At 36.6% G+C, this 20743-nt stretch overlaps 3 protein-coding genes across 4 annotated transcripts; 1 reads left to right on the top strand and 2 right to left on the bottom strand.

Moving 5' to 3' along the window:
• Positions 1–29: 29 nt before the first annotated feature.
• On the bottom strand, positions 30–5164 carry LOC107583196 (NADH dehydrogenase [ubiquinone] 1 alpha subcomplex assembly factor 5-like). Its single transcript, XM_016269328.1, has 11 exons — positions 4734–5164; positions 4609–4649; positions 4042–4105; positions 3653–3700; positions 2961–3064; positions 2844–2883; positions 2569–2766; positions 2390–2450; positions 2220–2303; positions 1383–1465; positions 30–1271 (listed from the first exon to the last, which is right to left on the bottom strand). The coding sequence occupies exons 1-11, from the start codon at positions 4887–4889 to the stop codon at positions 1170–1172; spliced, it is 981 nt and encodes a 326-aa protein (XP_016124814.1). The 5' UTR covers positions 4890–5164; the 3' UTR covers positions 30–1169.
• Positions 5165–6608: 1444 nt separating this feature from the next.
• LOC107583231 (ESF1 homolog) lies at positions 6609–14778 on the top strand. Its single transcript, XM_016269380.1, has 8 exons — positions 6609–6704; positions 7227–7704; positions 7851–8139; positions 10127–10279; positions 10455–10569; positions 10651–10807; positions 10911–11077; positions 14761–14778. The coding sequence occupies exons 2-8, from the start codon at positions 7263–7265 to the stop codon at positions 14776–14778; spliced, it is 1341 nt and encodes a 446-aa protein (XP_016124866.1). The 5' UTR covers positions 6609–6704; positions 7227–7262.
• On the bottom strand, positions 14492–17670 carry LOC107583195 (BTB/POZ domain-containing protein 3). 2 transcript variants are annotated; one of them, XM_016269326.1, is made up of 5 exons: positions 17585–17670; positions 16825–17042; positions 16621–16711; positions 16298–16416; positions 14492–15876 (listed from the first exon to the last, which is right to left on the bottom strand). In XM_016269326.1, the coding sequence occupies exons 2-5, from the start codon at positions 16950–16952 to the stop codon at positions 14844–14846; spliced, it is 1371 nt and encodes a 456-aa protein (XP_016124812.1). In that variant the 5' UTR covers positions 16953–17042; positions 17585–17670; the 3' UTR covers positions 14492–14843. The 2 variants fall into 2 exon arrangements, with proteins under 2 accessions (XP_016124812.1, XP_016124813.1); XM_016269327.1 differs by having other exon boundaries at positions 16825–17015.
• Positions 17671–20743: the final 3073 nt, after the last annotated feature.

Raw genomic sequence — 20743 nt, 5'->3', positions numbered from 1 at the left:
CTATGAATATAAAATTAGGCTTTTTTTTCTTTTTTTTTGAGGTGAAATATGACCTGGGTTCATAAAGACACTCATGAACTCACTCAGGAAAGTTGGAAATCAAGAGCAGGAAAGGTAGAGTGACTTGAAATAGAGAATGAATGGAGAAAAAAAAAGGATCCAAAGTAGATGTAAATAGTTTTGTTTGTGCCTTGTTGGCATTAATTGAGCTTTAAATGCTTCAAAGAATGAGAAATATGGACTTAAACTGACAACAGATGGTCACCATAACCTGCTCCAAACGTCTTGTGTTTACATCGAGGACCATGAAGCCTGTTTCTGTGGACAGACAGGACGTCCTGTAGCTGCTACTCGGTTTGTGATTCACTTTAAATCATGTTTTAGTTGCTGCGTACAGTATAATGAATCTCTACTACTTTAGTCTGGATTTAGATGATGTAATGAGAACGGCAGCCTGTTATTGGCTCCAATCCACATGTACTCCAGATTAAGTGAATTACAGCAAATCTGTACTAATATCCATGATACTCAGGCTAACATTGAGCAGATTAGTTTTTTTGTTTTATATAACCACTAAGAGGTCAAAGCTGACAAAATAGCACATGACGTGTGAGCTAATGTCTTCCAGCAAAACAAGTAATGCTTTTGATTCAAAATGATCAACATACTCAACCCCCTGCATGCAGTTTAAGTAGAATACGCTGTAATATCATGTCCATTGACAGCTGTTGAACTCTACAGTTAATCTTCAGCACTATGAAGCCATATGTATATGTAAATGTATTGTACACTTGATCTGTACAGAGGAGCTTGTCATGAACATCTCATGATGTTTGGAGGAAAGGGATTTACTGCTATATTAGCCGTTAGGATTTTCTTGAACACTAGAATGCTTGTTTTCTCTAAAAGAGTACTGAGAGTAAGATGTATACATTTTTTTTATACATTTGCTTTTTTATTTCTGGAACTGAATGTAATAATTTGTGAGTAACATGATTTGGTAACTCAGTTTTATAGAGTAACATGCACCTCATCGTTTCTGTTGGAGTACATTTGTCAAAGAAGCTTTTGCAAAAATACAGTTTGTTGATGCAACATCTCTGTGTAATCACGTTCATGTAAGTAAAGCAGATCCAGAGTTGATTTGAAAGATGGAACTTCTTCCTGTCCTAGGGTTTTTCATTGGTTTTCTGGTGGACGGTCTGAAGTTTGCTTATTTTTGACAGATTGGCAAACGAGACATTCGCCGAACCCCTTTTTGCTGGTTTCGCCTGTAAATGCATCACAAGATGGCAAAGTCAGAATCTCACTACATTCCACTTTTGGAGAAATGTGATTGGCTGTGGTTTGTTCCATGCTTGACCAATGGAAATGCAACAGACCTGAGACTCATGAGGCTTCCAGCCAATCATGTAAAGGATCTGAAATGTAGCTGGAACCGAGCCGTCTTCATTGCCATACATCTCTATAAGAAATTACAATAGAATTACACGATTTCTAGTATCTTCAATCACATTCAGATAAATAAAACCCGTTTCTGCATCAGTGGTTCTAAATGACAAAGCTGCTCATTTTCAAATGTTTAATTTATTGAAACTAGCAATGGAAATATAATATAATAAATCAATGAAAATAATTAAATTCCATAATTCCAAAAGCTGAATGTTCTTCATGGTTCACGCTTTTTATTACCAATGAATTTACAAGAATTTTCTAGGTTTTTTACTCTGAAATAGCCATTTCAAAATGATAAGATGTTTCGGAGATTGACTAAATTATATTTAATATAAAAAATGACTTAAACGTAAAAAAAAAAATTTAATATGTATATAAAAATGTAAATGACTTTCATGATATTTGCTCATACAGTATATCCAGGTTGTCCAAGAGCATGAAAACCCTGATTCTTAAATTAAAATGTCAGTTGTTAAAGGAACAAATTAAGAAATATGATCTCAGCTTACATCTTGATTATTAGATGTTTAAGCTTATTTTAAACCTTGTTTGGTCTTGTTCTAAATACTTTTACAACATATTGCGGCTCCCTGGTTAAGAACCACTGTTCTACCTAAAATTATCATTGTAGAAATTATAAATACATAAAATAAATACTATGGGAATTTAAATGGTCATTACACTGTTAATTTTAAACAAATAACATTTCGATAATATCAGAGGTCCTCCAAGCGTTCGATGCCGTTCCCAGTTTGCGGTCTCACCTTTATAAATGGCAGCTGCCGCCAGTATAGTGTCTCTGTGTAGGAGTGACTTCCTGGTCCATGCACAGTTGCTTTCACCCATACCTGAAGTACATGAATAAACTATAAATACATTCTCCTTCCATTTCAAAACAAAACAAGACACCAAATCTAAAAGACGCAGAGTTTACCTTGTAAATCGCTCATGACTTCCAGCATACCAGGATAATTGACCTGAACTTCATCAATGTCCTGAATTACAACACAATAACGGGCCTCAGTGTAATCACACATGATTCAACTCAGCAGATTTGGAGATTATGTAGCTGAATCAGTGTAACCAAACTTTTAAATAAATTAATATTTATACCACAGTGAGCATGTTGAAGCCGGCCCGTCCCAGCAGGTTGCCCAGGTCAGTGACGGCTGTGTAGGGTGAGATATGCGGTGCAAAGCCGCCCTCCCTCTCCAGCTCGGCTAACTGCAGAGAACATCGCAGCTCGTAGAGCGTCTCACCGCCGACCATTGCTCCAATGAACACGCCATCCGGCTTCAACACCTGGTAGATCTGAACGACAAAAACGGGGTATTTTTGGATTATTTATTATGTACAACAGGACTGCACACTTGGTTAGATCCTCATACCTGTCTCAAAGCTCCAGGAAGGTCATTGATCCAGTGCAAACTGAGGAGACAAATAAGGCTTTATAAATGACAGTTCATTCTTTAAATTTCCCATCATGCACTGGGGCAGTACGGTACCTCATGCTGCTGAGCACTAGGTCAAATGTGTTTTCTTTAAATGGCAGGAACTCCTCATCTGCCAAAACACAGTGACCAGGAATCTCACATTTCCTCCGATTTCTCTAAAGAACAAGGAAGAGAAAGAAGTTTCAAGAAAATGCGAGTTGATAATCTGAATTTTAATGTTTTTGAAAGAAGTCTCTTATGCTCATTAAGGCTGCATTTGCTTGTCAAAAATACAGCAAAATACTGTGAAATTTTATTAGAATTTAAAATAACTGTTTTCTATTGTAATATATTTTAAAATGTAATTTATTCCTGTGATCAAAGCTGAATTTGCAGCATCATTACTCCAGTCTTCAGCGTCACATGATCCTTCAGAAATCATTCTAATATGCTGATTTGCTTTATTATTTGCTTTTATTATTATTAATGTTGAAAACAGTTCATATTTTTGTGGAAACCATATTGTAAGTTCAAAAGAACAGCATTTATTTGAAATATAATTTTATTTGTAACATTATAAATGTCTTTACTGTCACTTTTGATCACTTTAATGCATCCTTGCTTAATAAAAGTATTAATTTCTTTAAAAAAAAAAAAAGAAAACCCCAAAAGTTTGAACGGGCATAACTAAAGCCATTTATAAAATGTTAAGGTTTATGTTGCAACTGTGCATTAATAAAATAAAGACATGATAAGTCTCTTACCAGGGAAGAGTCTGAAATGTCTGTTAAAAAGAGACGTTCAACAATCTCCTGAGAATAGAAAGAATCAGTGTCAGGACAGAATGAAAACACAAAACTTACTTTCTTCTGCAGAACACAAAAAGAGATGTTGTAAAGAATGTTCCCACTGCTCTTTTTCATACAATCAAAGCACATGCTGTCAACCTTCTGTTTGAATATGAAAAATGTTAAAAACCAAAAATATATATAGAACACAAGAAGCTTGACAGTCCTAGTCTCCTTTCACTTTCATTACATGAAACAGAGTAATGTGAACATTCATCAAAAGATCTCATTACGCATCGCAACCACATAAACATAAGCTTTTCTTTTACCAGTGCTATTCACTGTAATATTACAAACGGTTCTACCTTACTCAAATGCTCTGCGACGTGACTCTTCCCACATCCTACATCCAGAGCCAGAGGAAAAGTCCTGCAATGACATTCAGGGGATCAAAAATGACAATTTTGTTATTGTTTACTCACCCACATGTTAATCAAAACCCACATGACTGTCTTGTGAGAACTAACGGGACACATTATTCAGAATGACAGAGTTGCTGTTACAGTGAAAGTGGATGGGGACTGGAGTTGTCGAGCTTACAAAATGCCAAAAAATGATTTAAATTAGTCTGTTCATCACACAAAGCCATCATATGGCTTCAGAAGACTTCAAATATAGCACGCACGTCATATGGATCACTGTCATGATGCTTTTTTGGAGCTTAACAGCCCCGGTCCCCATTCACTTCTATTGCACGGTAAACAGCAGATTGGACATTCTGCTTGATATCTACTTTTCTATCCCACAAAACAAAATAAAGTCAGGGTTGAAACTACAAGACAGCGAGTAAAAAAAATTTTTTTTTGGCTGTACTATTTCTTTAAGAGCTGATGACAGGATGTTTAAAAAGCATGGAAGATGTGGACAGTGACCTTGAGACATCATAAACTCTGTCTGCCACTCTGCTCCCCGCCTGCAAACACAAGGAAAGCAGAAGTTCAGAGACTCGGCTTCAGTTCTCCTCAAAACAAAGGCATCATGCAGTGAAGCACCTCACCTCGTCTCGGAGGTAATCGTATTTGTCGCTGTCTAGTAAAGATGAAGCCCATTGCTTCTGCTTGCGCTTCATGCTCCTGTCAAACACGTTCATCGCGCCCCCCTGCCTGGAGGAGAGACAGCGCACAGACCGGAGGCTTTTCACAGTGATATTCATGCTTCTTCATCGGCTCTCAGTTTAACATTTTATTTCTAGCGCTCGCGCAACACTTTCAAACACACTCATCTGTGTGCCTCTGAACGGAGCTCAGCTCTGCGTCACAGCACAGACATCTGCGGTAAACCGTGGACTGGAGCTTTCCCGGACACTGGAACATGGACTGGAGCTTTCCCGGACACTGGAACATGGACTGGAGCTTTCCCGGACACTGGAACATGGACTGGAGTCGAGACAAAAACGGCTATTCTATTCTATTCTATTCTATTCTATTCTGCAAAAACATTCATTGAGTAGTAAGGACTGGAGTCGAGACAAAAACGGCTATTCTATTCTATTCTATTCTGCAAAAACATTCATTGAGTAGTAAGAGCAACAATATATAAGTGCAAATGACAAGTCTCGGTTAGCCTAACACAGTATATGTAGCAAGGTGTATATATATATATACACATACATACACATATACATATATATATACACACACATACACCATATATACACACACACACACACATATATATATATACATACACATATACATATATATATACATATACATTTACATACATATACACATATATATATATACACACACACACACACACACACATATATATATATATATTATACACATACACACACACAAAGAAAAACAAGTAGATAGAATAGAAAAAATAGAAAGTTAGTGTTTGTTTGTTTTTTGTTGTTGTTTTTTTTAATAAAAAATAAAAAAAGAAGATAAACATAGATAAAGTAGAATTCAAATAGAAAGTGCTAGAGTTAGAGGGTCACATTTTAAGTTTAAAATTTAAATTTTAAGTTTCCTATTTGTGAATTTATTTATATTTATTGTTTATGTATTATATTATTTTTATTTGTACGTTTATTTATATTTCCAGCTACAAACTCACGAATTAAACTAAATAATAGCCTCAGTTCAGTGTTTGGTAGCTTTTATAGTTTTTATTTGTATTTTGAACTAGTTTGTATTTTTATATTTCCATTTTCATTTGTCTTTAAGTTTTAGCAATTTAATTGTGTTTTGTCATTATTATTATTATTATTATTTACAAATCTTTTTTAATACATTTTTATTTTAGTTTTAGTTTCAGTTATTGTAAGCCTACATCAATTAAAATGTAATGAAAACGAGAAATATTGCACTGGCCGCTTGAATAAAATACATTCTTTATATTTATTTTATTTGAAGTAACACTTTTTTTAAATGTTTTTTTTGTAAGTTAGCTATAAAATCTACACAGAATGTCAAAAGTAAAATGAAAGACGCTCCCGTCTAGTGTGCTTTTTTATACCCTTTTTATTGCAGAAATACAATTCAATACAAAAGAATCAAAGAATACAGAACAAAGAACATAGAACATATGGGGGAACACAGAGGAGAGAAGAAGAAAAATAAATACAAAAATACCATATCATTTAGGCTACTTAAAAACCTTTCTATAATACGAGATGTCTCCACAGCTTTTTTAAATGTAGATCAGAAGCAAATATTTAGCAGCTGGGTTTAAATTTAAGGTATTGTGGATATGGTATTTACCCATCATACACATAAAGTTTAAGACATCATTTAACTCCTTATTGTCAGAAATATCAGAATGGAAAAGAACTGTACTACCATCAGTACAGTGGTGTACAGTACTGATGTACAGTACAATACTATGGTGTGTTTTGAGCTCTTCGCCTCGCCGTATGCAAAAGAGGGCGTGGCTTCCAAGTGGTAACGGAAGTAGTGAAGCATCACGGGAAAACACGTGTGGAGCTGTGCTGGAACGTCGCACGAAAACCCAGTCGGTCAGTATCGGTCTTTATGGAAGTGTTTTTAATTACTGCGCAGTCTGTTTTGTACTGAATTCTTGGATTTTTCGTCAATTAGCGACATGCTCAGTATTTTAGTTCTGTGTCGTTACAGTCTGTAACGTTACAGTGGTTCAGAATGTGTGCTGTGTCAATTACAGACAGACGCTGTAAACAAATAAATACAAAAAGAACTTGCATACAGCCAAATGACAAGTATACATTATAAATTATAATTTGACAGCATGCACTGTTATCAACCATAGGTAATACTGCAGTATAAAGTGTGGCAACAAGCCCCACTTTACTCAATTTTTTCATAATTTATCAGATTTTTGTTTGTTTGTTTGACTTGGACTTGAGTGTTTTCTATACAGATGGAAACATGAGCCGGTTATCTGCGTAGGAAATGTTTCATGGCATTTCTTTTATTGAATATGCATTTACAACGGTTTGATATACTTGTAGGTAATTGGTTTCACATGTACTTGAAATGAACCTCTTCTGTGTTTTTCACAGGTTGATGCTTTTATCTAGCTCTTCCAAGTATTCACCATGACCTCCAAAAACACTGTAAGCGGTGACGACCGCTTCTCGAAGGTCCAGAAGGACCCTCGCTTCTGGGAGATGCCCAGCAGAGAACGCAAAGTCAAAATCGACAAGCGTTTCAAGTCCATGTTTCATGACAAACGCTTTAAACTGACGTATACAGTCGATAAACGCGGCCGACCCGTCAACCAGACGTCCACCGAGGACCTCAAGCGCTTCTACAAGCTCTCTGACTCCGAGCAGTCAGACGAAGAAGAGGAGAACGAGCAGACGGAAAAGCCCAAGAGGGAAAAGAAAGGGAAAAAGGCGGATGAGGAACCTCGAGTTGAGGATGAAGAAGAGAGCGATGAATCTGAAGAGGAGGAAGAAGCCGAGAAGATCCTGAAGCCAAAAGAAGCTAAGCAAACTAAAGAGCCGCTGGTAAAGGGAGTGAGAGTTTTTGAAGAAGGTACTGCGTTAGCTTTTATATTGCTTTTATGTTCATTATTAATCTGCGTTATGTACATCTGATTGTTTCGTTTTGATATGGATCTTCTGAAGACGGTGATTCGTTTGTTATTTATGGCTTGATACTGTTTGAATTGGCTTTAACAGATGAGGATGAGGAATCTGGTGTTGAAGAGGATGAGGAAGAGGGTCCCTCTGAAGATGAGGATGAAGAGGCTGATGAAGATGACGAGAGTGAGTCAGGTGAAGACGGTGACAGTGGACCCGATCTGGCCCGAGGGAAGGGTAACATTGAGACCAGCTCTGATGAAGATGAAGATGATGATGATGATGAGTTGGAGGACTATCTTCGTCACGAGGAAGAGGAGATTGAGCATGACTGGGGAGAGATGTGGAAAGATGCTCCACGCAGTGACAACGTGAGATTCATCCGAATGCTTTATTAATCATAACCTGCCATTCAAAGTAAGATTTTTTTTAAATGTGGAAAGCAGTCTCTTCTGCTCACCAAAGCTGCAATTATTTGATCAAAAATACAGTAAAAACAGTAATATTGTGAAATGCTATTACACATTTTTTAGAATATATTTTAAAATGTAATTTATTCCTATGAGGCAAAGCTGAATTTTCAGCATCATTACTCCAAACATTTTTTCATTATTATCAAAGTTGATAATAGTTTTTGCTTTTCAATATTTTTTTGTGGAAACAATGATACTTTCATGATTCTTTGATGAGTAGGGGAAAAAAACAGCACTTATTTGAAATATAAATCTTTTGTAAGCTTGTAAATTTATTTACATTCACTTTTGATCAGTTGAATACATCCTTGCTGAATAAAAGTATTTTTTATTTTTTTTTAAATCTCTTACTGACCCCAAACCTTTGTACAGTAGTGTACTTATTAAATTCAAATAAAATTGATATTACTTGTTATATAAAATATATTTAATATAGTAATTTCTATTATAATGTTTACAGCCATAATGTTTTTTTTTTGCATTCTGATATTATTTTACTCTTCTTGTCAGTCAGCTCGACTCACTCTCCTCACTGGATAAATTAAATCTGATCTGTGATGCGACTGTTATTCGGCACGCTGCATTGAACAGCCGCGTTCAGTTTTTAATTGTAGTGTCTGTTCTTTTACTGAACTAAATTATTTTTATTACTATAAAAAATCAAAACGACGGTGGGGGTCGGTGCCACGGTGGGCAAGTGACGTAACCGGTGTTGCGGCTTACAACCGGTATCACCGTCAGCACCGTCTATCACGGCAAGCCTACTGGACGCAGTCATCATCTGGAGCTTATTGGGGTTGGGCCGACCAGGATTTGCAGCGAGGAGTCAAGGACCATCCCAGAATGCATTGCAAACAAACTTAGTGAAGAAAATCCATTCTAGATGGCCAATATTTATTTAAAACATTCTTATTATTCATTAAATTCTAAAAATCAAGTCTAAATAAAATTGGACTGTTTTACTCAATGCTGTGTATTATTATTAGAGTTGTGTATGCTGTGTTGCATGATACATTGATAGCTAAAAAAGGGATATAATGATTTTAGCTATACTAGTGCAGAAATTTGTTGGAAGAAATTAATACTTTTATTCAGCAAGGATGCAGTGCATTGCTCAAAAGTGACAGTGAAGTGAATAATGCTATAAAATATGTCCATTTCAAATAATTGCTCTTCTTTGGAACTTTGTTCACCAAAGAATTCTTTAAAAATTCCAGTTTTCACGAAAATATGAAGCAGCACAACTGTTTTCAACATTGATAATAATTAGAAATATTACTTGAGCAGCAAATCAGAATATTAGAATGATTTCTGAAGGATCACGTGACACTGAAGACTGGAGTAATGATGCTGAAAATTCAGCTTTGCATCACAGCAATAAATTACATTTTAAAATAGATTACAATAGAAAATAGTTATTTTAAAATGTAATGATATTTCACAATATTGCTGTTTTTACTGTGTTTTTGATCAAATAAATGCAGCCTTGGTGAGCAAAAGTGTATATCACTGTTATCTCAATATTTTTCAGCCTTTTGACAATATGTAATGTCCTCTGTTTTCATATTCACTCTGCATGGATTTCAAGGATGAAAGTGGAACCATCATCTTAAGCAGTTATTTCTTAAAATAGATTACAATAGAAAATAGTTATTTTAAAATGTAATGATATTTCACAATATTGCTGTTTTTACTGTGTTTTTGATCAAATAAATGCAGCCTTGGTGAGCAAAAGTGTATATCACTGTTATCTCAATATTTTTCAGCCTTTTGACAATATGTAATGTCCTCTGTTTTTATATTCACTCTGCATGGATTTCAAGGATGAAAGTGGAACCATCATCTTAAGCAGTTATTTCAGCCAAATGATTCACGATGAAGGTCTCCCGTGTTTTTTTTTAGGATCTACCGAGAGAAAGTGCGTGACTATCAGTTCAAGCGTCTGAGGTATTACTACGCCGTGGTGGAGTGTGACTCCGTCGAAACGGCAACAAAGATTTACGAGGAGTGTGACGGCTATGAGTACGAGAGCAGCTGCTCGATGATCGACCTGCGGTGAGAACCTCACATTCACGGAGAGATTCCCTCAAAACTGGGGTCGAAAATATTTAACTGAAACCATCAAGAACATGAAACTGATTTCTAACATTTCTAAATAACTTTGCACTTGTGTACTATTAAAAGATCTCTCGTTTCTCTTTATTTGTCATTGGCTCTGGGCGTTTTGCAGGTTCATCCCTGATGACGTGATGTTTGACGACGAGCCGAAAGACCGAGCCACTGATGTGGATTACAGTTCCTACAAGCCCAAACTCTTCACATCGACAGCCACCACCACAGCCAAGGTCCGTCACGCTGAATCCTACGTCAGATCTGAGCTGCTGACTCAGTGTACAATAATGTGAGTCTGTGTATCTTGTCATTAGGTGGAGCTGACGTGGGATGAAACGGATCACGACCGGGTCACGGCTCTCTGCAGGAAGTTCAATAAAGATGACCTGTTGGACAATGACTTCAAGGCTTACCTGGCCTCTTCCAGTGAGGAAGAAGAGGATGAGGAAGAGGCAGAAGAACAGATAGACAGTTAGTGATGACTAAATCTCATCTATCAACATTATTCTGAACTGTTACTGGTACTTTTGCATCAATCAGAAATGCTGTTGTGTTGCCTTGAATGTTCACCCAGCTGAGAAGCCCGCTGAGCCTCTTCCTGAGGAGATCAAGGGCAGTAAAGGGAAGAGGAGCGCAGAGCAGATCACTAAATACAGAGAACTACTGAAGAGCTATCAGGACAAAGACAAGGAGAAGGATGACAGCATGGATATGGAAGTCACATGGGTACCAGGTATCAGAGTTTTTAATTTATTTATATTTAATAGATTATTAATTCTAAACATTTTAGTATACATATTAATAGTATCTTTTTTTGAATTATTTTTAATCATTTCATTTTTTATTTTATATGTAAAAATATGTATAATAAAAATATAATGTATTTTTATTCTGTAAATATATTAAACATATAATAAAAAATAAATATAAAATAATATATTCAATATACATATTGCATAAAAAATATATACATATACATACATATAACAATACATATATATATAAAAATATACAATAAAAAATATAAAGTTTTTATATTTGAACAAAGCCAAACAGATTTAGATTCAGAGTGTCACTTTTAATGAAAAATAGACATGGATAAGATGGAGTTAATGTTATCTTTATTCATGTTGACACACAACGCAGCTCACACATTCAAAAAAAGTCTGTTGGCACTTTCACGGGCACCTCATTTTCTACATAACAGGAGAAACAGGCTTCCTCACTCGTGCCATATATCAAAGCACAACTGTAAATGAATGAATGAACACCTCTTACACTTCAAATTCCAGTGAATCTGACCAGTGCTCAGAGCATGTAAAAACATCTCAATTCATGGTCCAGGAATATAGTGTACATTAATAAGATCCACTTCACATCATTAAACCCAATCCAGAAAAGGCACAAATGACAGATTTGAGCCAAGTAATGTTAATAACACAGGGCTTGATTTGACCAAATAAAGTGGAACTCCAGTCCAGATCACAAGCATTTCAGAAGTAAAACCAACGGAATGAAATGATTCTAGATTGTGCCTCAGTGTTACAAAAACAGCTACGTTATGAGAAATAGTGCAATTAAGGTTTGGCATTGACATACACATGTACACCATCTGAAAGAGCTTGAGTGTTGTGTTGTGTTTCAGGTTATCACATATTTTATCACCACAATATAATTTGTCCAGTTTCCGAAGCAAATGCAAATGGTGCTCGACCTCGCCGCCATGCTGCTAGGCTGTTATGGATGATTGACGGGGTGTTGCTACGTGGCCGCTAAGGTGTTCTGGGTGGTTTCTTAACGGCCTTAGTAAACAATTCCACTGTCTATGATATTCTGGTCTCTATATGGGTCAGGTCCCTCCTTCAGTGTCTTTTTTTGCCCATTTTATAGCGCAAATCCCAAGTCTGATTGTTTGGAAAAGTGACAGAACACCTTGAGTTTTACACCAAACTTCAAAACTTTGAAGGAATAGCTCCCATAAAATGAAAATTTGCTTAAAATTGACTCTCGGGCCATCCAAGATGTAGATGAGTTTGTTTCCTCATCAGAACAGGTTTGGAGAAATTTAGCATTACATCACTTGCTCGCCAGTGGATCCTCTGCAGTGAATGGGTGCCGTCAGAATGAGAGTCCAAACAGCTGATAAAAACATCACAATAATCCACACCGCTCCAGTGCGTCAATTAATGTCGTGAAGTGAAAAGTTGCATGTTTGCAAGAAACAAATCATTAAGACGTTTTTAACTTCAATCCATATTATAGCTTTCTCCAGAGGAAAAGTCGTCTCGTCTGAATTAGGAGAGAAATATGCACTGATCAAGCACCGTTTACAAGTGAAAACCATCCAGAACAGTTCCAAACAAATATGTTGGTCGATTTTTGATGTGAGAGGACAACAAGGGATGGACTTTTTTTTACTGAAGGAAGTGTTGTTATGAATTATGGATTCATATTTTAAAGTTAAACACATCATGATGGATTCGTTTTTTTCTCTTTACTAGATGTTAACTGATGGACCGGAGTGGTGTGGATTATTGTGATGCTTTTATCAGCTGTTTGGACTCTCATTCTGACGGCACCCATCCACTGCTGAGCAAGTGATGCAATGATGATTTTCTCCAAACCTGTTCTGATGAAGAAACAAACTCATCTACATCTTGGATGGCCTGAGGATGAGTACATTGTCAGCAAATTGTCATTTTAGAATGAACTATCCCTTTAATAAAATCCATATTTGAGTTTGAGTAATAATAATAGTGATATTGTCTTAATTAGCACCACTAGTTATCCCTCTCCTCATCTTTTCTCTCAAAGTCTTTGTAAAACCCCTCTTAACTTCATGCCGCTTACATACAATGTTGTGTTGCACCAAAATGTTACAAAATATAGGATTACATGAATGTTAAGTAGAGAAAATAAGTTTTCAGCGAAACGCTTCAGGACAAAGTGTGCTTCACGTGTTCAGTAAAAAAATTATACAAATACTTTAGAGTTCAGTAAAATAGTTTCATTACGATACGACACACAAGGCAATAAAATGATTCTGTAGAATAAATCAAGTGTGTGACTTCACAAATTAGCTTTGAAGATATTAAATCATCTTCCTCACAACACAACATGTCTGCCGTCAGTCAGAGCAGGCGGTAAATGATTATTTAGCTTAAACGCTGTCAGTCACCAGAAAACGTGAACCTCACGTGACCTTTAAAACGAAAGGAGACGAGAGCTGTTTCAGCAATGCTCAAAAAACTCACTTCATGAGGATTTACGTGATGCAGATGTTGAAGCTTTTAAGTTGTACTTTTATGTTTAGCAGACACGTTCTTATTAGTGTCATTTTCAAGAAAGATTTATCCAGCTAAATAAGTGAATCATAATCTCTGCTCTCAACAGAATACAACACACAAAAATGAAAATTAGGTCATTTACTCAACCTCGTGTCATCTAATTCACCCATGCACCATTTTCCAAGTGATCTGAAGTCGTATGACAGCTTTTACGTGAGGACATTTATGTCGTTATTAATTATAAATCATTCACTGAAACCTAATTTGCACACAGATTTTTAACTCGCCATCACATTTAGCTGCAATAACCAATTGCCTTTGCTTCCATCAACATCAAACATTGCAAAGCATGTCTTGAAACACCACATTTTGAATGTGCGCAACTGGAAATGAGACTTGAGAGCTTGAGAGCCTCAACTAATCAATAATAATAATAATATTTAAAAAAAGGTTTGGGGTTGGTAAATTGTTTTGCTCACCAATGCTTCATTTATTTATAAACAGTAAAAACAGTAATATTGTGAAATAGTATTTCAATTTAATATAACCGTTTTCTATTTAAATATATTTAAGGATTAAATGTATTCCTGGGATCAAAGCTGAATTTTCAGCAGCATCACTCCAGTCTTCTGCGTCACATGATCCTTCAGAAATCATTCTGATTTGCTGCTCAAGAAACATTTCTTTTTATTATCAATAATTCAAGATAATATCAGGATTCTTTGATGAACAAAGTTCAAAATAACAGCATTTATTTGAAATAGAAAGCTTCTAACATTATAAATGTCTTTACTGTAACTTTTAATCCATTTAATTGGTTCTTGTTGAATAAAAGTATTAACTTATTATTTATTTTTTTTTTAAATAGTACTGACCCCAAACGTTTGCACGGTAAAGTGTATTTCATGGTGTAAATTAGGTTTTTTGGACCACTTTAAGATTTCTAAGTCTGACAGCCTCAGTCTCCATTGATCCTGGATGGAAACCAGAAGCATGAAATTTTATGTTGCACAGAAGACATATTGGTTTTGAAGACAACGAGGCTGAGTAAAATGACCGAACTTAATTTTCAGGTGCACTAACACTTCTAATATAGTCTATATGGATTGTCAGTAATCTCTAATAATCTTTTTGCAGCCTTTGTGCAAAATCTGAGCAGCACTTCATTAAGGAACAACAAGACAGGTTTCTGATTAATCAGTTGTGAATGGGACACTCTCTCAAGCATAAAATATGAGTTCAGGGATCTGCCCCCCCTGCACACCCGTCCCGTTGGTGCTGTCCGAAGAGCACTGGAACTGGAAGGTCACCTTCCCGCACTGGACCTCCGTCATGCCCTCCTGGCCAAAATAACTCAACTCGTTCCCGTCCAGAACCACGCTGGCTGTGTAGAAGGTGTCGGGTTCGATCTGCACCGGGTACTCGAAGAAGACGGGGAAGGTTTGGCTGGAGCCATCGGAGAAGTATTTGATGATGGCGACGCCGAGCGTCACGCCTTGCCGCTTCAGCTCGATCTTGGCCTGGTACTCCGCCGAACCGCAGCTGGAGCCGTACAGCCCGAACCCGGCGATGAAGACACGCTTGTCCACGGCGAACTGAATGCTGTCGCAGCGCCCGCGGTATCGCCACTGATTGCTGCGGTAGGCGCAGGACTGAAAGCGGTGGCACCTCTGCGGCGTTAACCCTTTCCGTGGTTTGCAGACGAACTTCAGCTCCGGTTTCTTGGCCGCTGTGTACCACAGGAAAATATCGTTGGTTTCGTTGAGCGTCAGCACGCCGGACTGCGCAACGCCGTTGGCGAAATCATCGAGCGCCATCGCCGGGATCCGTATCAGGTAGATGTTCTTTCCTAAAACAAGCCGTTTGTTCTCGATGCTGGGCTGGAGTTCCTGTCGGTGACACTCGGCCTCCGCCCAGCTCAACGCCGCCTCCAACACCACCATCTCCTTGGCGTTGAGCGTCTCGCGCCGCAGAATGCTCTCCAGAGTCTGAGCGTCGATGTCGCAGAAGCCCTCGGAGCGGAGCGCGAGCTCAGCCTGCGCGTCGATCACCTCCCAGCAGCGCTGCGTGAGGTCGGGCTCCTCGAACAGGCAGCTCTGAGAGAGCAAGACGCAGGCGTTTCTCGCGCTCAGGCTGGTCTCCAGGAAGTTGACGCAAGCGCGGGCCAAGTGGGGTACAATGTATTTTTTGGCGGCGTACAGCGTGGCGAGGACGGTGTCAGCACACAGGTCGATCTCATCACAGTAGATATACCTGAAAGCAGAGTGCAAAATTTTTTTGAAATTTGCAAAGAACGTGCAAATAAATTCTAAAAAAAATGTATGAATGCTCCTTCACTGAAGCAAATGAGCGACAATAATAAACATTCTGAAATTCATGGTAAATGCTAATTACTATGTCATTTGTAATGAAAAATGGTATTAGTTCAAAATATTTATAAATAAATAAATGTAATTTGTTTTATTTTATTAGAATTTTTATACATGTTCTGGACTATCTAAGCCCATAACATAAGTAGAATAAACATTTATTAAAATAAAAAAAAGGCTAAAATTAAAAGGGGTAAATTTATATCTTCATGACCCCACGACATCAAAATGTGCAAAAAATGTTGTGTCTTTTAATTAAATATTAGCTTAGTGTCTATCTATACGCTAGGGTCTGAAAATCGTACTTGAGCATGGCGAGGAAGGACGCTGGCTCCACATCAGGGATCCGGATCTCGTCCTTATCTTCAGCCAGTTCTCCATAGAACATGGCATGAAATACAGAACTACCAACAGCCAGGACATACTGAAAAACACAAAGAAAATGCATTCAAAAACAGATTATAAGCATCGCTCAAGAACATGTCCCGATCAAAATAAATAAATTCTGCATTAAAGAAAAGAAATCTAATTAAAATACTCGAATATTTCATTTCTAATTTATTGTATGTACTGGAGTGATTCCATGTCAGTATTTCTGAAACATGGCTGAAGCCTGGTAATTCTGTACCTTGTGTCCAGGCACTCTCTGGGTTCCTCCAGGAGGTCCCACCACAAAATGAATATCGGCCATCTGCTCGTTGTTGAACATGACTGTGTTTCTGCAGAGGACAAATGAGTGAGACCCTTCACATACAGTGCTATCAATGCAACATCACGTGCTGTCTAGGTAGGCAGCATAACAGAGCAATGCACAAGAGAAAGAGTGATTCACCTCTCTCTGATAGTGGGATACAAGCCTTGCCAGTTACATCCCTGAATGTTGTTGTTGTTGCTGATGTTCTGCTGCTGGTACTGTTGAACAGTGGCCAGTTTTTTGGCAGGAAACAGCTCAGCGGCCATTTTACCAACACATGTCAATCAATCAGGAGGATTTCATGGCAGAGGATCTGGCAACCCGTGAAACTGGAAAGACAAAACGCTCCAGGTATTCTGAATGACACAAAAAGCATTCATAAGAAATCATTTTAATACAAACGCTTGAAATGACTCTTTTTATGCATATTCTTATCGCTTTAATAATGTGTATATGACATTATCAATCCTAATTTTTATTAGCAAGCATTAAATCATTTTAATAGGTCTTCTCATCCCTGTTATCTTACACATAAGACTATTTGGGATTGGCGCTAAATGAAGCAGTTCACAGAAGAAGCTCAGCTAATTCACATTCATTGCTAGACTGACACAACAGTTAGCAATCACAGCTAAAGCTGCGATGATCATCCAAATATCCCAGAACAGCAATAACTACTGTTAAATACGTGTTTGAATGATCTAGAAGCACACGCATTTAGTAAATCGTGTGATAACTGTAATATCAATGATAACAGATGATGATCTGAATTCAGATGCAAGCAACAGGAAATAAACAAAAGCAGCCATCGAGCTCACAAACCTACAAAACCCCCAAAACATCAAACTAAAACACCATCGCGACATCAACCAATAACAGGTCAACAGGAGTAAATTACCAGAGGTTGATTAATGCAGCAGGTTTAGCGATAGAGGAAAGTTTTCAGCTGGTTTGCACATCAACATCCTCCATGACCGGAGAATCCGCCTGACGGACTGCGCATGCGCTGTAAAATACAATTGTTGTTGTTATTATTATTATTATTTATAAGGAAAAAAAGAGAATAAAGTACTGCTTGCAGCTAACAGTAGGTACTATGAACTTTCTATATTTGATTTGGATTGTGTTAATATTTATAGACTAAAACTGATGTTTAAAGCAGCACTATGTAACGTTTTCTGTGTTCAAAATTTGCTAAATGTATATAATGAGCGAGTACATCATGAATTCGTCTTCTAAATCGCGTTTTTGTCTTATTCCGAATCACTCCGGTACACTTATAATAATAAGTACTTATATTTGGACTATTGTAGCCTGGTCACCGCTGCGGAGGAACACATACCTGCGTGAATCGCCATAGACATAAACTTAGAGAAGTAGCTCCGGTTGGAATGTTCTTCCGCGGGATGTGTGCAGGTCTGTTTATTAACCGCTAGAGCGCCAACAGTTACATAGTGCTGCTTTAGACTGTTGTTACAGTCGTGTCTTCATGTGATACGGTGTTTCTCACAAATTACAAATATTTGCTGTAAGAATTGCTACCAAATTATTTATTTAATGCCAAATAAAATATTTATTTTATTTATATATTTTAAACCTAAATTGCATTGATCGTAATATACCAGAAGGTGGCGCTTAATGCAAGGTTTTAGAATAATTTATAACCTTTTTCAATCGTTGCAAATTGACGGGTTTTTTTTTTTGCATTTTTTTTCTTTTATTATTTTCTATTTTATAATATGCTATTTATTTTTTTAATACATCCTTATATATATCATATCGTATCACGTTTTTGGATTCTATTTCTTTCCTGCACTGTAAAACCCAATTTACGTTTTTGGAATTTAATTTATCATTAAGGAAATCAAGCTGAAACTCTGAAAACTAAAATTATAGAATGCTATTTTAAATAGAAATGGCATACATTGTGAACATTGCCTCAGGTGCTCCTGATCTGCAACTATGACGAAAGAGTTTTCATCTTTGCAGATTGTTCAGTTTGCCAGCTGTAACAAGCGAATTAATGGATCATTCTAATACAAGAATGTTTAGCTCATAAATAATGGGCAAGACTATCTAATAATAACATACTTTTTTTATAAACACTTTCTCTTGCCACTGACAAAACATGCATTACAAAAAGATACTGGATTTCTGCACCTTACACATTTTTAGACATCTACCATTTATCCTAACCATCCTCAGCCTTAAACATCGAGGTCAGTGTGCGAAATTCACAGACTGCAAAGAATCTCTTTTATTAGTGATAAAATAGCAAATATTCAGACCCATCACTGGAATCCCACGGCCTGCAAACCTCTGACTGAACATTGACCCTGGAAAGCAGCTTGACTGGAGCTTAACAGCAAAAACAGTCACAGGAATGCGACGCTGCCCTTGTTGCACTGATGCAAAGGCTTTACGTAATGATTTACTAATTACACTATAGAGGCCTCGGCCTTGGGGAATGCTGGGTAACGGGTCTCTCAGTCAGACTCCGACAGGCACCGACCTAATGGAAGGGGTCCGTAAACAAGCCACAATTTTATTGTCTGGGCATTGATTTGTATCTCTCAGACCAATTCTAGGCCATTTAGAGGTTTTTAAACTAGGAAATGACCATTGTTTGCCTGTCTACAGTAGTTATGGTCGGCTTGTACACAAAATGGTTCTTTTTTAATGTTCGTGTGGAGACCCATACTATGTTTACTCTTCTATTCATAGATCCAGTCAGTTTTCTTTGCTTTTCCATAAAGTCTGAGATTAAACTGCTGTGGTAAAGCTTGTGAAATGTTATATTAAAATATCAGGTTAATAAAACATCAGTTTGCTTTTATAGGATGGTTGATTTGGTTATGGCAGACACATAAACAGGCAAAGCACAATAAGAAACCATAATGTGCCCAAGATGTATTTGGACACTTAGCCACACTTACAAGTGGCTGAATTTCATTGTATTCACAAACAAATCCTGTTAAAGCTTGTCTCAAAACTTATTTTCATTGGTATCTTCATTTTTTAACAGCATATCTACTGTTTTAACATTTAAACTTAATAAACGTATTTTTTATGAAATGTTCTCATACAGAAAAATAAGCAAATAAATACATTTTAAAACATACAAAAAAAAGGCCAAAAAGTATGTTTGTTAAAATTAGTTTCAAAATATATTTTTGGCCATTTTTTGACATGTAAATATATTTTACAAATATATTTTTAAAATGTAAATCTTAAATATATTTGTAAAGATTTTAAAATAAACATTTTCAATCCAAGAAAAAAAAAAACGTTATTTGTTGCCTTTAACATTTTAACATAATACATTTGAATAAAAATCAGCAAGGACCATACTTTACAATGTTCCAAAAAATTACAATTTAATTTTGATCTCTTGTCAACAAGACCAAACTGCAAGTAAAAAGACAAAACAAAAGCAAACAAAACTAAAAACTAAACAAAACAGCAAGTAAAGAGTAAAGACTAAACAAAACTAAACTAAATAGAACAGCAAATAAAAAGACAAAACAAGAGTGAACCTAACTAAACAGATCTAAACAAAACAAAAAAAAATTACCAAACTTCAAGTAAAGACAAAACAAAAGCAAACAAAACTAAACAGAACTAAAAAAACTAAACAAGACCAAACTGCAAGTAAAAAGACAAAACAAAAGCAAACAAAAAAGGACTAAACTAAACTAAACTGAACAGCAGGTAACAAGACAAAACAAAAGCAAACAAAACTAAACAGAAAAACCAATAAGTAAAAAGACAAAACAAAAGCAAACAAAAAGATAGTTCAAAAAGACAGTTCATAGACCTTAAGGATAGATAGATAGATGTAATAATTCAGCTCTCAATTGAGTGGTCTATCAGCCAGATCATGACCAGACCAGCAGTAACCAACATAAACCAGTCTGCAAATGTAGCTCTGTGTCCTTCTTTCTGTCCTCCACTGGTCATTCATTCAGCTGTAGGGACCTGTGTTCACTACCAATGAATAGTCAATAAAGAGCCCATCACTTTTCACTGCATTTGCTTGAAAGAAAGCATCTCAGAA

The sequence above is a fragment of the Sinocyclocheilus grahami genome, unplaced genomic scaffold (genome assembly GCF_001515645.1).
Source record: "Sinocyclocheilus grahami isolate Dianchi unplaced genomic scaffold, SAMN03320097.WGS_v1.1 scaffold51.1, whole genome shotgun sequence".
NCBI lineage: Eukaryota > Metazoa > Chordata > Actinopteri > Cypriniformes > Cyprinidae > Sinocyclocheilus > Sinocyclocheilus grahami.
The sequence above is the reverse complement of the archived record's forward strand: the minus strand, read 5'-3'. Positions and strand labels throughout refer to the sequence as shown.

Coding starts and splice junctions, on each gene's coding strand:
- LOC107583196 (XM_016269328.1), bottom strand. CDS start 4,889: ATGAATATCACTGTGAAAAGCCTCCGGTCTGTGCGCTGTCTCTCCTCC. Junction 2,884..2,960: donor CTAGTGCTCAGCAGCATGAG/GTACCGTACTGC, acceptor TTGTCTCCTCAG/TTTGCACTGGATCAATGACC. Junction 2,304..2,389: donor AGTCATGAGCGATTTACAAG/GTAAACTCTGCG, acceptor CATGTACTTCAG/GTATGGGTGAAAGCAACTGT.
- LOC107583231 (XM_016269380.1), top strand. CDS start 7,263: ATGACCTCCAAAAACACTGTAAGCGGTGACGACCGCTTCTCGAAGGTC. Junction 10,280..10,454: donor TGCTCGATGATCGACCTGCG/GTGAGAACCTCA, acceptor GGCGTTTTGCAG/GTTCATCCCTGATGACGTGA. Junction 10,570..10,650: donor CAGCCACCACCACAGCCAAG/GTCCGTCACGCT, acceptor TCTTGTCATTAG/GTGGAGCTGACGTGGGATGA.
- LOC107583195 (XM_016269326.1), bottom strand. CDS start 16,952: ATGGCCGCTGAGCTGTTTCCTGCCAAAAAACTGGCCACTGTTCAACAG. Junction 16,417..16,620: donor AGAGAGTGCCTGGACACAAG/GTACAGAATTAC, acceptor TGTGTTTTTCAG/TATGTCCTGGCTGTTGGTAG. Junction 15,877..16,297: donor TCCTTCCTCGCCATGCTCAA/GTACGATTTTCA, acceptor CTCTGCTTTCAG/GTATATCTACTGTGATGAGA.